The following is a 17,364-nucleotide window of genomic DNA, read 5'->3' as shown; positions in this document are numbered from 1 at the left end:
TCTGAATCATGAAAGAACAGTTTTGTCCCTTTAATCATGGTAAGATATTTCTTGAATAAAAAAAAAAAAGGTTGAAGGCATAAAAAGATCAAATTGTGTATAAGTGCATTTTATTTTTGCAATATACTTCCATTAGTAAAAATGCTTCTAGTAAAAGTTATTACTGGTTTTAAGCAGCATACGTACATATGCTACCTATGATGAAAGCATCAGGATTCTAACACCATGTGTGCTCAGATAGCTGGTGATGGTGTGAACTGAATCAGTATAGACTTACATTGTGTCATACAAGCCACGCCTGACACTAAAGTTTTCATTTGTTTTCAAGCAAATTTACATATTTACCTTCAGTTAATGATATTAAGTGGAGAGAAACATAGAAACATAGAAACATAGATATTGACGGCAGATAAGAGCCATAGGCCCAGCAAGTCTGCCCGACCTTACCTAACAGTATAAACTTCTCTAGTTTGTAGGATAGCCCTATGCTTGTCCCATGCATTTTTAAAGTCCCCCACAGTGTTTGTTGCTACTACCTCTTGAGGAAGTTTATTCCATAAATCAATCACTCTTTTTGTAAAGAAGTGTTTTCTCAAATTACTCCTGAATCTACTACCCTTTAGCTTGAGCTCATGACCCCTTGTTCTTGAATTTTCCATTTTATGTAAAATACCCACAGCCTCAGTTTTACTAAACCCTTTAATGTACTTGAAAGTTGCTATCATATCACCTCTTTCCCTTCTCTCCTCTAAGCTATACATATTTAGGTCATTGAGCCTATCCTGGTAAGTTTTATTTTTTAGACCATGTACCATTTTGATAGCCCTCCTTTGCACAGATTCAAGTTTGTTAATATCCTTCTGAAGATATGGTCTCCAGAACTGCACACAATACTCAAGATGAGGCCTAACTAATGATCTATAAAGTGGCATAAGAACCTTACTATTTCTGCTGCAAATACCTCTACCAATACATCCAAGCATTCTGCTAGCCTTACTCGCTGCATTACTACATTGTTTACTAAGTTTTAAATCATCTGAAATAATAATTCCCAAGTCCTGTTCCTCGTCTGTAACAGTCAGTAAAGTGTCATTGAGTCTGTAATTAACATTTGGATTTTTCTTCCCTAAATGCATTATTTTACACTTTGAGAGCAAAATATTAGTGCTATTGTGCGTCAACATTACTCAAGCGCAATCAATACCACTTCTATTTTTGTTCTCATATTTTTTAGCGCTCGAGCAATAGTCTAGGGCACGCTAGCATCTGTATGTCAATAGTTTACTTCAGGTCTTATAAAGTGCTAAACTTTACAGCTGTATTCTGAATTGAGCAACACAACTCACCGCCTGTTGTAATACGAGTACAATGAGTGCATTAATCATGCTCCCTACAGTATTCATTCAAAGTATATGGCACCCTAAAAAAGTTCCAGCCACTTTAAGAGGCTTTGGCTCATAAATGTAACTATCTACTTGTAATAGCAGATTATGCAAAGAATAACGCTCAATGTTAGGCAATCCTGCGCTACTGACTGCGCTCCACTTGTAATACAGCCCAGTAAAGTCCCCTTTCTATACTGCTGAGTTTGTCAATAAACAATGTATGTTTGTGCAGTTTATACTTCTATGGCGCTAGGAGTCTCTGGTACTGTGAAATGTTTGTGACATTAAAAGGGCATTAAACACCTCTTGCATTTTTATACAAATGTGATTGTCCCCACCCTCCCAAGTGAAATTCTGTAACCTGCAGATGCTGTAGGCAATTAACGTTTTAAAAACCTACTTTTACAATTATTTGTTTTGTTCTGTTTATGGAGTGAGGGGCGTGCACAATTTTAATACACATTGGGGCATATTTATCAAGACCGCTGCTCCATAACCTGTCTGCCTGCTCTAAAGCGAGGGACAGAAATCAACCTGATCGAATACGATCGGGTTGATTGACACCACCTGCTAGCAGCCGATTGGCTGCAAATCTGCAGGGGGTGGTATTGCACCAGCAGTTCACAAGAACTGCTGGTGCAATGATAAATGCAGAGAGCATATGCTGTCGGCATTTATCGATGTGCAGCGGACATGATCCGCTATTTCGGATCATGTCCGCTCGCACCTTCATAAATAGGTCCCATAGTCTCAAGTATCAGACACCAAATATATTTTTATAACGATAGATAAATGTTCTACAACCCCAATTCTGAAAAAGTTGGGACAGTATAAAAAAAATGCAAAAAAACAATCAAAACTGTTTACAACTATATAACATCACCTTTTCTTTTACTTACACTAAGGGTTTGGGCACTGAAGACACCAATTGGTTATGTTTTGGAAGCAGAATTTTCCACCATTCATCCATTATGCAAGTCTTCAGCTGCACAACTGTACATGGCCTTTGTTGCCTTAAATTGTGCTGCATAATGCTCCACACATTCTCAATCGGAGACAGGTCAGGACTGCAGTCAGGCCATGCTAGCACCCGAACTGCTTACGCTACCATGCGCTTGTAATCCGGGCAGAATGTGGTTTGGCATTTTCCTGCTGGAAAATGCAGGGACGTCCCTGGAAAAAAAGGCGTCTGGGTGGCAGCAAATGTTCCTCCAAAATGTTTACATGTCTTTCTGCATTAATGGTGCCCTCACAGATATCCAAGTTACCCATGCCATGGGCAATGACACACCCTCATACCATGTCACAACCTGGCTTTTGGACCTGATGCTGATAACAGCTTGGATGGTCCTTTTTCTTTTTGGCCCGGAGAACACGACGGCTGTTTTTTCCCAAAACTATTTTAAATGTTGTTTTTAATGTTTGAAATGTTGACTCATCGGACCACAAAACACGATTCCACCGTGCTACTGTCCATCTGAGACCAAGCCCAGAGAAGTCGGTGGCACTTGTGAACAGTGTTGCTGTATGGCTTCTGCTTTGCATAGTAAAAACTTAACTTGCATCTGTGGATGCAGCGGCGAATGGTGTTGACTGACAAAGATTTACCAAAGTATTCCCAAGCCCATGTCAGGATATCCATTACAGACTCCTGACAGTTTTTGACGCAGTGATGTCTGAGGGATCAGAGATCACGCGTATTCAGAATTGGTTTTCGGCCTTGCCCTTTACGCACCGAGATTTGACCTTTTAAATTGTATTTTGCACTGCAGAAGGTGAAATGCCCAAAATCCTTCTGATTTGTCTTTGGGGAATGTTGTTCCAAAGTGTTGGATTATTCGCTGACGCATCTGTTGGCAGAAAGGCGAGCCTCAACCAATCCTTGCTCTTGAAGGACTAGGCCTTTTTTGGAGGCTCCTTATATACTATGATTACACGATTGCCTCACCTGTTTCCCATCACCTTCTTATTTCATCATTATCTGGAGGTGTGCCAGGGTTATTTATTTATAAAACCTTTTCGAAAAAGCCGCCACTTAGACGGCAAAACATGTCTACTAATAAATAATTTTAAATGCTTAACTAAACATAGATATATGCAGTTCAATATTATTACTGAGGATGTTGAATCCCTTTCAACCCCTAACTATTTTTAACCTTGCAATTTAGATGTTGACTTCTACTAATAGATCATTTTAAATGCTTAACTAAACATAGATATACGCAGTTCAATACTATTACTGTGGATGTAAATTAGGTATATTCTAACACTGGCTAACCTAGCAGCCGATAGCCTGTATGAGCAGCATTGATCAGACTCTCGCAACGGATTTTCTTATCCATATAGTATAATAAGGTGGTCTATAAGGTTCTGAATAATCGAGTATAATAGATTGCAGACAAAAATTGACTACTGGAATAGGAATATATTGCTTTGGAACATTAGTTAACAATCAGTAAATATCCAATGGTACTTTACATAGCAAGCACGATTAGCACACTATGAACAACTAAACAGTTAATACTGATACACTTGCACCAACGTTTATCAATATTATTATGTGTTACGTTATACAATAACTATAGATCAATTTTAAGCAAATATTAACTTGCAATGTAATAGACAGTAATAAGAAAGCCAAACGAATTAACAGCCAAAGAAGTTGTGCATAGCAAGCACAATTTAAACATAATGATCTTTAAGGCGCTGAGTAGTTGAAAACTAAAGGTTGCAAATACCAACTATTACCTGAATATTAGCGTATTGCCTCAGACCAATAGCTTCAATAAACCAGTTACCAGCCAGCGATGTAATGCATAGTCTGTATGATCAGTATGTTATGAATAACCACAGCAGTCAACACAAGTATCTATATGCCTATGTCTACACTGAATAAAACATCAAAATAAAAAGCATAATGTACACCAATACATATATATAAGTGGATATCTAATGATGATCCCTCAAACAATATATCAGCCAATGTATAACTCATTTATTATACACTTTATTCAATATATAAGATACTTTTAAAGTGGTATTATCTGATATTTAATGTGACCACACAAGATCAAATAATTAAACTACCACAAATATAAGTATCTTTTGTTTGTATATTATTATATACACACTTACCAATTGACAATACTTTAAAGCAATATTATTCCAGGCAAAGACCTCGTCAAGATATAATAATTAAGTGTATCCAGTACCTTTTAGTATACTATCTACCCTATATATAGTGGACATATAAGTCTACAGTGCTAAACTGTTATATTCTGATATCATCTATCGTTTGAATAGCTATATACAGGCAACATACATATATACAGTACAAAACTGTGAGATCTAGATATCACATATCGAATTAGTGATTACTTATTATCCACTGTATCCCATGCACAATTGTACACTTTCAGACCACCTATACTAGAACCACTGAAATAGTGTGAATTCGCATTTATAACTCAGTCAACAATCTAATTGTGTTTTTAAACATATCATTTGTTTGTGTTGCTTTAAGATTCGAAATAAAAGTTAAATTTTAAATAAATCACCCTGGCACACCTCCAGATAATGATGTAATTTACTTTATACCTAAAAGGGAGTGAGAAGTGCTATTCAGATGCATCTTTTGGTCAAATTCCTTTTTTTGACAAACCCTCACAAGTTTGCTTATGCATCAGCACTCCAGCCAATACAAGTTTAAAATTTATAACCAGATATAGGCATCTCCTCTGTATTAAGTGTAGTGCTGTTGCACAATTGCTCTGTGTTCAACCTTCTTATTTCAACTTGTCACATCGCTATTAGTTCTAAATTGCCCCTGTCCCAACGTTTTTGTAACGTGTTGAAATGAGAGTATATTTTCAAAAATACATTACATTCACAATGTAAAACATCAAATAATGTTTAAATTTTAATTTTTTTCAATATAGTACATGGTGAATTGAATTATCAAATGAGTTTTTGTTTGTTTTTTTGAATTTTCCATAAGTCCCAACATTTCCAAAGTCCCAACTTTTTCGGTGTTGTACATTACACAGTGAATGATTAAAGGAATATGAAACAAATTCCACAATTAAAGGGATATGAAACAAAAAAAAATATTTTATAATTAAGATAGAATATTCAATTTTAAACAACTTTTCTAATTTACTTTTATTATCTAATTTGCTTTGTTCTCTTCGTATCCTTAATTTAAAAACATGCCTAGGTAGGCTCAGGAGTTAGCTGCTGTTTGGTGGCTACACATATATGCCTCTTATCATTGGCTTACTAATGTGTCTTTAGTGCATTGCCCCTTCAATAAATGATAACAAGAGAATGAAGCAACATTGATCATATAAGTAAATTGGAAAGTTGTTGGACATTATAAGCTCTATCTGAATTATGAAAGAAAAATTGTGGGTTTTATGCCTCTTTAAACAATATTTTTACAGTCTGACTCTGACTATGGAAAGCATATGTATACATATAGTATAGGTCAGCAATAAAGAAAAACAAATGGACAGGAAAAATATGTACATACAATATAAATGTTTTTAAAGCATCATTTTATTAACAATGTGTTATTGAAATACCTTGAGTATATTTATATTATCTCCTTTGTGGTAGCCATTTAGGGACAGATATTGAGCTCCTACACTGACTTAAGCAATCATTTGCAGGGTCAGTATTCTGAGGTGTGCAGGATGCACACCAACCTCTCAGTGGAAAAACTATAATTCTTAGATATATATTGCAACAAAATCTAACTAATAATAATAATAATAAAACATTTTATGGGGAATTAAGTTTTGTGTTTAATGTCCCTTTAAATAAAACAAAAAAACTGGGATAAGATTGCACCAGTAATTTACCTTGTTTCTTCATCTTCATCATCATAATCAATGTTATTATTAACAATAGAAAATGTTTGACCTGTCTGTTGTGCTGCCGTCCGCATCAGGTCTCTAGTAGAACAATACACAAGTTAACATTAAACACTAAGTGCAATCATTGCAAATAAAAACACTGTACGGTGTGCTTGAGAGAACACACTACATCTGCACATACAATCTCTTAAAAATACAGGTAGGTTTAGTAAAACAGAAATATACAATACTTTTTACATTTTTCGTTTTCAAAGAGTTAAATGTTGAGAGCCGGATAATGGTTTGAGAGTTGTCATAAACCAGGATCATATCATTATTAATTATGTGACTCAATATTAATTGCGTGGATTGTTGTATGAAATAAATTACATTTCTATTTTTTTTTTTATCTAAAATATGTAGCTTTCTGACACCTAAGGCAAAAAAAACATGTTTTAGCTCTATGTATAGCCTCTGTCTAATGGTCGCCGACTCGGCAACTAGTATGAGATTGCTGAATGTTTTGTTTTTTTAAATATCTTTTAAACATAGACTTTCTTTGCCAGAAAATATGAAAAGTTGTTTATATTTAAAGTAATATATTAGTATCAGCTGTGCACTTCCTACTAATGCTAACTGAGTTATAGCTACTTCCTACTAATGCTAACTGAGTTACAGTTACTTCCTACTAATGCTAACAGACTTATAGCTACTTCCTACTAATGCTAACTGACTTACAGCTACTTCCTACTTATGCTAACTGACTTACAGCTACTTCCTACTAATGCTAACTGCATAGTTGCCAATAGTCCCTGATTTCCGGGGACAGTCCCTTGATCTTGTTGTATGTCCCTGGATTCTTTTTGTCCCTGGAAATCTCTTTTGCCCAACATTTGGTGTGTGCATTTATGTGTATGCATATATATATATATATATATATATATATATATATATATATATATATATATATATATATATATACACTGTATATGTATATATATACACACACACATACAGATAGATAGATAGATAGATAGATAGATAGATAAAGTGTATTATGTAAATATAATTAATTCCTAATGGAATATTTAATGGGTTAACATATTATTTGTCTACCTAATTCTGATGCTGTGTTGTAAAAATAACCATATGCCCAGAATGTGTTCCAGAGACTGGGTAGGTGTAAGAACTTACTATTGATAAGTCTAAAATATAAAATTACTTTCAAATGGGTGTGTTTTGATTGCAGAACTGTAGGTCGTCAATACTCCAGTAACCTGCTTGCTTGCTCTGCTGCAAAGTGTCCCTGGAAAATGTTTTGAAATGTTGGCAACTATGTAACTGACGTATAGCTACTTCCTACTAACATTACATTACTTATATCTACTTCATACTAATGCTAACAGACTTATAGCTTATTCCTACTAATGCTAACTGACTTATAGCTACTTCCTACTAATGCTAACTGACGTATACTTACTGTACTTCCTAATAATGCTAACTGACTTATAGCTACTTCCTAATAATGCTAACTGACTTATAGTTACGTCCGACTAATGCTAACAGACTTAAAGCTACTTCCTACTAATGCTAACAGATTTATAGCTACTGTACTTCCTAATAATGCTAACTGACTTATAGCTACTTCCTACTAATGCTAACTGACTTATAGCTACTTCCTACTAATGCTAACAGACTTATAGCTACTTCATACTAATGCTAACAGACTTACAGCTTCTTCCTACTAATGCTAACTGACTTTTAGCTACTTCCTACTAATGCTAACAGACTTATAGCTACTTTACTTCCTAATAATGCTAACTGACTTATAGCTACTTCCTACTAATGCTAACTGGCTTATAGTTACGTCTGACTAATGCTAACTGACTTATAGCTTCTTTCTACAAATGGTAACTGACTTATAGCTACTTCCTACTAAAGCTAACTGGCTTATAGTTACTTCCTAATAATGCTAACCAACTTATAGCTACTTCCTACTAATGCTAACAGCCTTATAGCTACTTTCTACTAATGCTAAATGACTTATACAGTAGCTACTTCCTACTAATGCTAACTGGCTTATAGTTACGTCCAACTAATGCTAACTGACTTATAGCTTCTTTCTACAAATGGTAACTGACTTATAGCTACTTCCTACTAAAGCTAATTGACTTATAGCTACTTTCTACTAATGCTAACTGACTTATAGCTACTTCCTACTAATGCTAACTGGCTTATACTTACGTCCGACTAATGCTAACTGACTTATAGCTTCTTTCTACAAATGCTAACCGACTTATAGCTACTTCCTACTAATGCTAACTGACTTATAGCTACTTTCTACTAATGCTAACTGACTTATAGCTACTTCCTACTAATGCTAACTGGCTTATACTTACGTCCGACTAATGCTAACTGACTTATAGCTTCTTTCTACAAATGCTAACCGACTTATAGCTACTTCCTACTAATGCTAACTGACTAATAGCTACTTCCTACTAATGCTAACTGGCTTATAGTTACATCAGACTAATGCTAACTGACTTATAGCTTCTTTCTACAAATGGTAACTGATTTATAATTACTTCCTACTGATGCTAACTGGCTTATATCTACTTCCTACTAATGGTAACTGATTTATAGTTACTTTCTACTAATGCTAACTGGCTTATAGCTACTTCCTACTAATGCTAACTGGCTTATAGCTACTGCCTACTAATACTGACTTATAGCTTCTTACTACTAATGCTAACTGACTTATAGCTACTTCCTAATAATGCTAACTGACTTATAGCTACTTCCTAATAATGCTAACTGACTTATAGTTACTTCCTAATAATGCTAACTGATTTATAGTTAATTCATACTACTGCTAACTGACATAGCTTCTTCATACTATTGCTAACAGACTTTTAGCTACATTCTACTAATGCTGACTTATAGTTACTTCCTACTAATGCTAACAGACTTATAGCTATTGCCTTCTAATACTGACTTATAGCTACTTCCTACTAATGCTGACTTATAGCTTCTTTCATAATGCTAACAGACTTATAGCTTTTTTCTAATAATGGTAACTGATTTATAGTTACTTCCTACTAATGCTGACTTGCTTATAGCTACTTCCTACTAATGCTTACTTGCCTATAGCTACTTCCTACTAATGCTAACTGACTAATAGCTACTTCCTACTAATGTCTACTGATTTATAGTTACTTCCTACTAAAGCTAACAGTCTTATAGCTTCTTTCTACTAATGCTAACAGACTTATAGCTTTTTCTTTCCAATGGCATGGAGAGTCCACAAATACATTTAATTACTAGTGGGAATTCATCTTCTGGCCACCAGGTGGAGGCAAAGAACAACTCAGCAAAACCTTAAGTATCCTCCCATTACCCATAACCCCCAGTTATTCTTTGCCTGCGTAACATTGTAGGTGATGTGCAAAGAAGGTGTCTGAAGAAATCAAGTTGTTAATCCTTTAATGGATACTTTTCCCTGCAAGCAAGGATTGGGGTTATGCTGTTTCCATGTAATTCTCTTTAGTAAGAGTAATGGTTGCTTTTAGCAGTTGGAAGACAGTGAGGTGGTCTTTGCTTACCTTCCAACATTTTTGCTACCCCTATATAGAAAACCAGAGTTGGTTACTCTGTTTTTTCTTTATCTACAGGTCTATGTCAGTGAGGATTATGTCACACCTGTTTGCTGTACCTGCCCCTCAGCGGATCCACAGGTAAGTGATTTTACCTTCTAGGTTACCTTTTATTTTGTTTGGACAATATCTCTTTAAGAGAGTTGTTGGACTGCACCTTACTTTTGAATTTGCGATCATGTGACCGCTCAGTTACTTCCTGTGTGCTGAACTGTTTGTTTGTACTGGCTGTTTGGAAGCCAGGATTTTCAAGGAATAAGAGTGGTTTTCCTGCCATAGGATTGTTTTTCCTGCCTGCCGCTTTTCTCTGATGGCTGCAGCTTTCTAGGATTTGCAGTTTGAACAGAATTGTTTTATCTGCTGGTGTGGATTGGATTCCTGGTTACAGGTTGGGTGAGTCTCTCCAGCGTGACTGGGGTGTAAAGGTGCAGGTTTCAATAATTATTTATCTATACTTACAATTTTTATTCTAATTTTTTATATTGAAATTAGAGTATAAGAGAAAAAAGGGCTATTTTATTTACTATGGAAGCTGATCCCAAGCTTTCTCTGTCATTTAATAAAAGTCTTTATTGTGCTAATGCCCATGTTACTCCTGTGCATTTTTGTTCCCCTTGCCTTAATAAAGTTTTTATTATTTAAGGATAAGGATTCCTTATCTGAGCCTGCTTTTTCTTGCTTTTTCTCAGGATTATGCTGTTCAGGGGTTGTCTCAGCCTTCTGCTAACATTTCCCAGTTTTTGACAGATTCACATGAAGTGGTTCCTCTCAGTCGGTCTCTGAAAGTGTTTGCCTAAAGATTTTGCTGCGCAGTTGACTTCTGCAGTTTCTGCAGCATTAAGTACATTTCCTAGTTCTGGTAAAAGGAAGAGGGAATCTAAGAACATTTCTATGGGTTCTGATTCCGCCAAGACTGATTTGGTTAGTCTTTCTCAGTTATCTAGAAAAGATCATTCCTCTGCAGCTTCTGAGGAGGTTCATTTTAAATTTAAACTGGAGGATCTCTGTTTACTTTTGAAGGTTTTAGCTTCTTTGGATGACTCTGAAACTGTTGCAGAGGCCCCTAAAAAGGCTAATAAACTGAGTAGAGTTTTTTTATGTCAAACCTAAATCTTTATCCTGTTCCAGATCGCATATCTGACATTATATCTCAGGAATGGGAGAAGCTGGGTGTGCCTTTTAACCTGTCTCCTGTGTTTAAAAGGATGTTTCCTGTGGCTGATTCAGTGCAAGATCTGTGGCGCACTGTTCCTAGAGTAGAGAGCACTATATCTACCATAGCCAAGAGAACTACTATTCCTCTTGAGGATAGTTCTTCTTTTAGAGACCCTATGGAAAAGAAACTGAAAAATGTTTTTTCATCAGGGTTTACAGTGGCAATCGGTTGCTAGTATTGTGACAGTTGCTGATGCAGTCTCTTATTGGTGTGACTCTTTTTCTGATCTAGTTTCAGAAGAGACTACTATAGAGGAGAACCAGGATATGATCAAGGCTCTAAAACTACTTTTATCTGTGATGCCAGTATGCAAGTTGTTAGGCTGGGAGCCAAGATTTCTAGTTTTGCGATACTAGCCCGTAGAGCCCTTTGGTTAGAGTCTTGTTTTGCGGATGTGACTTCTAAATCCAAGCTTCTGTCTCTACCTTTTAAGGGTAAGACTTTATTTGGTCCTGATTTGGCAGAGATCATTTCCACAGTTACTGGTTGAAAGAGAGGTTTTTTTACCACAGGATAATAAGAATAGACCCAAGGGTCGTCAGACTTCTAATTTTTGTTCTTTTCGTAACTACCTCATCTTCTAAATCTGACCAGCCCTGGAGCAAGGGTAAGCAATCCAGAAAGCCTTCCACTGAGGCTAAGTCAGAATGAAGGGGCCACCCTCGATCCAGTTTTGGATCAGGTAGGGGGAAGGCTTTCCTTTTTTTCAGAAGGCTTGGATTTGTGATGTTCCAGATCCTTGGGCAGTGGCTTAAACTGTGTAAGGGATTTGTCCTCTCTGGGAGTGATTATCCCAGTTCCTCTAGCAGAAGAGGGTCAAACCTTTTTGTAGTTCCCAAAGAGGAGAGAACTCTTCAACCCATTATAGACTTAAAGTCTCTCAACCAGTTTCTCAAGGTCCCGTCCTTCAAAATGGAGACTATTCATTCTATTCTCCCTCTGGTTCAGGAGGGTCAGTTTATGACCTCTATAGACCTAAAGGATGTGTATCTTCATGTGCCTATCCACAGGGAACATTTTAAGTTCCTGAGGTTTGCTTTTTTGGATCAATATTTCAATTTTGTAGCCCTGCCGTTCGGGCACACCGCTGCTCCTCAAATCTTTATGAAGGTTCTAGGGTCTCTTGACTGTGGCCAGATCTCTAGGGATTGCAGTGGCTCCTTAACTGGATGATATCTTGGTCCAGGCGCCATCTTTTCAGTTAGCAAGATCCTATACAGATTCTCTGTTAGCTATTCTCCGCTCTCACGGGTGGAAGGTAAATCTAGGGAAAAGTTCCTTGGTGCCAAGTACCAGGGTATGTTTTCTGGGGATAATCTTAGACTCAGTATCTATGAAGATTTGTTTGACGGAGGTCAGAAAAGTCACGCTTTTGGAGGCCTGTTGTTCTTCTCAGTCCACTGTTCATCCATCAGTAGCTCTTTGCATGGCAGTAATTGGTCTCATGGTGGCATCTATGGACATTATTCCATTTCTCGCTTCCATCTGGGACCTCTAGTTTGCTCGCTTCCATCTGAGAACGCTACAGTATTGTATGCTCAATCATTGGAACATAGACCACTTGGATCTCTCTCAAAGGATAGTTTTAGACTCTCAGACAAGGATGGCTCTGTCTTGGTGGATCTCCCAGGACCATTTGTCTCAGGGCACTTGTTTCCTGAGTCCTTCTTGGGAGATTGTGACCACGGATGCCAGCCTGTTAGGCTGGGGAGCAGTTTGGGGGTTCCTAAAAGCTCAGGGACTTTGGTCTCAGGAGGAGTCTGCCCTCCCTTTAAATATCCCAGAATTAAGAGCACTTCTCTATGATCTATCAGTATGGCCTCAACTGAGTTTTTAGTCCGGTTTATAAGATTTCAATCAGACAACATCTCTTCGATGGCATAAATCAACCACCAAGGAGGAACTCGGAGCATGTTAGCTATGAAGGAGGTGACTCACATTCTTCAGTGGGCAGAGTCTCACAATTGTCATCTCTCTGCCATTCATATCCCAGGGGTGGACAACTGGGAAGAGGATTTCTGAGCAGGCAGACCTTTCATCAAGGGGATTGGGCCCTCCATCCAGAAGTTTTCTCGATGTTAACCCTCTAATGGGGAGTTCTGGAACTGGATCTTATGGCATCTCATCTAAACGCCAAGCTTCCAAGATACGGAGCATCAGGAGATACTCAAGCTGCTCTGGTAGACGCTCTGGCAGTGCCATGGGATTTCGGTCTAATTTATCTGTTTCCTCCGGTTGCCCTCCTTCCTCGGGTGATAGCTCATATCAAACAGGAGCAGGCTTCAGTGATTCTAATAGTTACAGCGTGGCCTTGCAGAACTTGGTTTGCGGACCTAGTGAGGATGTTGTCATTTCCTCCATGGAAATTGCCTCTGAGGAAGAATCTTCTACTTCAGGGTCCCTTCTTCCATCCAAACTTAGGCTCTCTGAAGCTGACTGCTTGGAGATTGAACGCTTAGTCTTGTCCAGACAAGGTTTTTCTGTGAAGGTTATTGAGACTATGATTCAAGCTTGTAAGCCTGTTACTCGCAAAATTTATTATAAGGTATGGCATAGATACCTTCATTGGTGTGGATCTAGGGGTTTTTCTTGGAGTCAAGTGAGATTTCCCCGTATTATATCCTTTCTTCAGGAGGGCCTGGCGAAGGGGTTATCAGTCAGTACCCTAAGGGGTCAGATTTCGGCTCTGTCGATTCTTCTGCAGAAGCGTCTGGCAATTTTGCCAGATATTCAATATTTTGTCCAGGCTTTGGTAGAATCAGGCCTGTGTTTAGGTCAATTACTCCTCCTTGGAGTCTTAATCTGGTTATTAAAGTTCTGCAGCAGGCTCCATTTGAGCCTATGCATTCTATTGATATCAAGTTATTGTCCTGGAAGGTTTTGTTTCTGTTGGCAATTTCCTCTGTCCGTAGAGTTTCGGAGCTTTCGGCTCTACAGTGTGTTTCTCCTTATCTTATTCTTCATGCGGATAAGGCGGTTCTATGTACTAAATTAGGTTTTCTACCTTAGGTGTCACGGGACGCAATATTGACCAAGAAATTGTTGTTTCTTCATTTTGTTCTAATTCTTCCTCTAAGGAGGAGCGGTTATTGCACAATCTGGATGTTGTGAGTGCTTTGAGGTTCTATTTACAGGCTACGAAAGATTTTTGTCAATCTTCTGCTCTTTTTTGTTGTCTTTTCAGGTAAATCGGAGGGGTCAGAAGGACACTTCTTCTACTCTCTCCTTCTAGTTGAAAGTGTTATTCAATTGGCTTATGAGACAGCTTTTCAGCAGCCTCCAGAGAAAATTGCATCATACTCCTCTATGGCTGTCGCTTCCTCCTGGGCCTTTAAAAATTATGCTTCTGCGGAACAGATTTGCAGGCGGCCACTTGGTCATCATTGCATACTTTTTTCAAATTTTCCAAATTTTATGTTTTTTGCCTCAGCTGAGTCTTCTTTTGGGAGGAAAGTTCTTCAAGCGGTGGTGCCTTCTGTTTAGGTTTGCCTTTCTTGTGTATTCCTCCCTTCCATTCTGTGGACTCTAGGTTTGGTATTGGTGCCCACTAGTAATTGAATGGATTTGTGGACGCTCCGTGCCATTGGAAAGAAAACATAATTTATACTTACCTAATAAACTATTTTCTTTCCTGGCATGGAAACTCCATGACCCGCACTTATTTTTAAGACAGCGTTTTGTAGTTTTTCTAAACCTCAGTCACCTCTATTCCCTTTATGTCTTCTTCTCTTTCCATAATTTTTCGGCTGAATGACTGGGGGTTGTGGGTAATGGGAGGATACTTAAGGTTTTGCTGGGGTGTTCGCTGCCTCCACCTGGTGGCCAGGAGATGAATTCTCACTAATTGAATGGATTTGTGGACTCTCTTTGCCAGAAAAGAAAAGAATTTATCAGGTAAGTATAAATTATGTTTTTCTACTAATGGTAACTGATTTATAGTTAATTCCTACTAATGCTAACTGACTTATATCTACTTCCTACTAATGGTAACTGATTTATAGTTACTCCCTACTAATGCTACTTCCTACTGATAGTAGCTGACTTATAGAGTCTTCCTACTAATGATAACAGACTCATAGTTACATCCTACTAATAATAAGACATAACTTCGGCTTACTAATGCTAACTGACTTGTAGCTACTTCCTACTAATGCTGACTGACTTATAGTTACTGCTTACTAATGTTATCTGTCTTATAGTAACTTCCTAATAATGCTAACTGACTTATAGTTACTTTTTACTAGACATGTGGCTTTGGCGATTTGTTTCTCTTTTCAAGCCGGATTTATTTGTGTGAAAGTCAAACACACAAAGATTTGTGCAAACTTGAACTTTCACAATAATAAATCCAGCTCAGAAAAGAGTTGACTGCTGCTATCCACGGCTATATTAGGCATTATTTGAGAAATAAATCCCTGAATGCACATGTGTAATTACTACTAATGCTCAGAAAGCATTCCTGAGCTCACCTCGGATTACTCTTTAACACAGGATACCAAAAGAACTAAGCAAAATGTATAATAGAAGTAAATTAGAAAGATATTTAACCTCTTAATAGTAGAGACTTGCCCTGCATGTCTCCTGTTGGAAGGGTCTTCAAGGGCTGTAAGGGCATAGATGATATATACAGAATTAACATGGTCTTCCCGCTGTTGGCAAGACTGGTGCTATTGCAGCCCTGTAAGTGCTACATACAGCTGGCAAACAGGGTTAAAATATCATGCCCTATCCAATCCATTTAATTTTAATTTTGACTTCACTGTCCCTTTAATTGTAAAGCCATTTATGGAAAATATGAGTGCATCCAAAAAATACAAAATGGGATCTCTTATGGTGTAGTAAGTGAAGATATCACAAATGCACAAATAAATAATCTTCTACCTATAAGGCTGCACAGCTTCACTGGCTATGTTCCTACTAGCTGTATGAAATACAACTAGACAGACCATACTAGGTATGTGTAAGTGCACTGAAGAATGTTAACAATACAGCATATGATTCCATTTACTAGTTAATGAGTGAGTATACTCAATAAATGTAATTATACAGAATATGATTTTGTTCACTAAGTATCCCATGAGCGCTCTGAAGATGCTCCATCACAGATATGTATATATTACAAAATGTCCTCTGGCTGGCTTTATTTAAAAATGGCCACTTAGCTTGCTTCTTATTTATGAATGTCTTCTATTTGTGGGTATGTATCCAGCATTGAGGGAGCTCCAGCAATGAAAACTTTGTTTGAAAATGTTTTAAAAAGTTGCTTGGTTATTTCTGTAAGCCTACTTGAGTTCAAATTAAGAAATAAAAAAAAAATGTGGGAGCATTTTTTACCAAATTAAAGGGACATTAAACATCTGAGAACAACTACAGTAGTATAGTTACTGTCCACCAAGCTATTATTTTTCCTCCTGTACCTGGAGCTTTATTTAACGTTGTTCTCTTATTTTACCTCATTACAGAATCTACCTGGTAAAGCTCTTCATTTTATACTGGACGCCGCCATCTTGTAGCACTTGTATTGCTGCATCATGTGACAGAAGCAGTGCACTGTCACAGATAAGTGATGTTACTGCCTGTACCTAGCACTTTAGTTTAGCTCAAATAATAGAGGGCCAGAAGTGTTAGATTTTTGCAGTTTTTTGTACAGTTTAAATTTTACATAACAAGTATAAGCTCCAAGATGGCGTCGTCCTGTGTGAAGATGCAGAATGTGTAGTAACCGTTATACTGTAGTTGTACCCAGCAGTTTAATGTCCCTTGAATTAATCCTACACCTAATATTCCTATGTAGTCCAGAATTATTATGGGGGTGAGATGATAAATACCATCTTTTTCTTTCTTCTTTTTTTTTCTTTTCATGTTGTATACAAAAATATATCATTGTAATTATCAGAACGCACCTATAAAACTCCCATATTCTCTTTGCATAGTACTTTATTTCCTCTTGGGCCATGGTTAGAAGATGCAAGTTTGCTCCAATTCCAGAATAGGCAGCCTGGAAAACTACAGCAAGAATCTTCAGTAGCTTTTTAAATGGGTGACGAGAAGAGTTGAAAGCCTGGAACAGATAGGCACATCATTAATATATGTGAGAGAACCAAGAAACCACTGAATAGTAAGCACTGCAATAATGGATGGAAAGATCCAGAAGGGAAACAGAGGGGGCTAATTAACTTCTATAAGTTCATTGGCCTTTGGTAAGCCAATACTGGTGAAACGCGTTAGGGGGTTACTTGAGCTTATAGGATCTC

At 37.3% G+C, this 17,364-nt stretch overlaps 1 protein-coding gene across 5 annotated transcripts in view; it reads right to left on the bottom strand.

The window, feature by feature from the left end:
• The window catches only part of ALS2CL (ALS2 C-terminal like), a 320,431-nt gene that overhangs the window by 18,179 nt on the left and 284,888 nt on the right, over nucleotides 1–17,364 (bottom strand). For all 5 annotated transcript variants that reach the window (XM_053713729.1, XM_053713732.1, XM_053713731.1 and 2 more), the window contains 2 exons: nucleotides 17,014–17,171; nucleotides 6,248–6,340 (listed from right to left, as the gene is read on the bottom strand). In XM_053713729.1, coding sequence (XP_053569704.1) covers nucleotides 6,248–6,340; nucleotides 17,014–17,171 — 251 coding nt within the window. The remainder of the gene's footprint in view (nucleotides 1–6,247; nucleotides 6,341–17,013; nucleotides 17,172–17,364) is intronic.

This window comes from Bombina bombina, chromosome 5 (assembly GCF_027579735.1).
Source record: "Bombina bombina isolate aBomBom1 chromosome 5, aBomBom1.pri, whole genome shotgun sequence".
Taxonomy (NCBI): Eukaryota; Metazoa; Chordata; class Amphibia; order Anura; family Bombinatoridae; genus Bombina; species Bombina bombina.
Note: the sequence above shows the minus strand (reverse complement) of the source record. Positions and strands in the feature narration are given on the sequence as shown.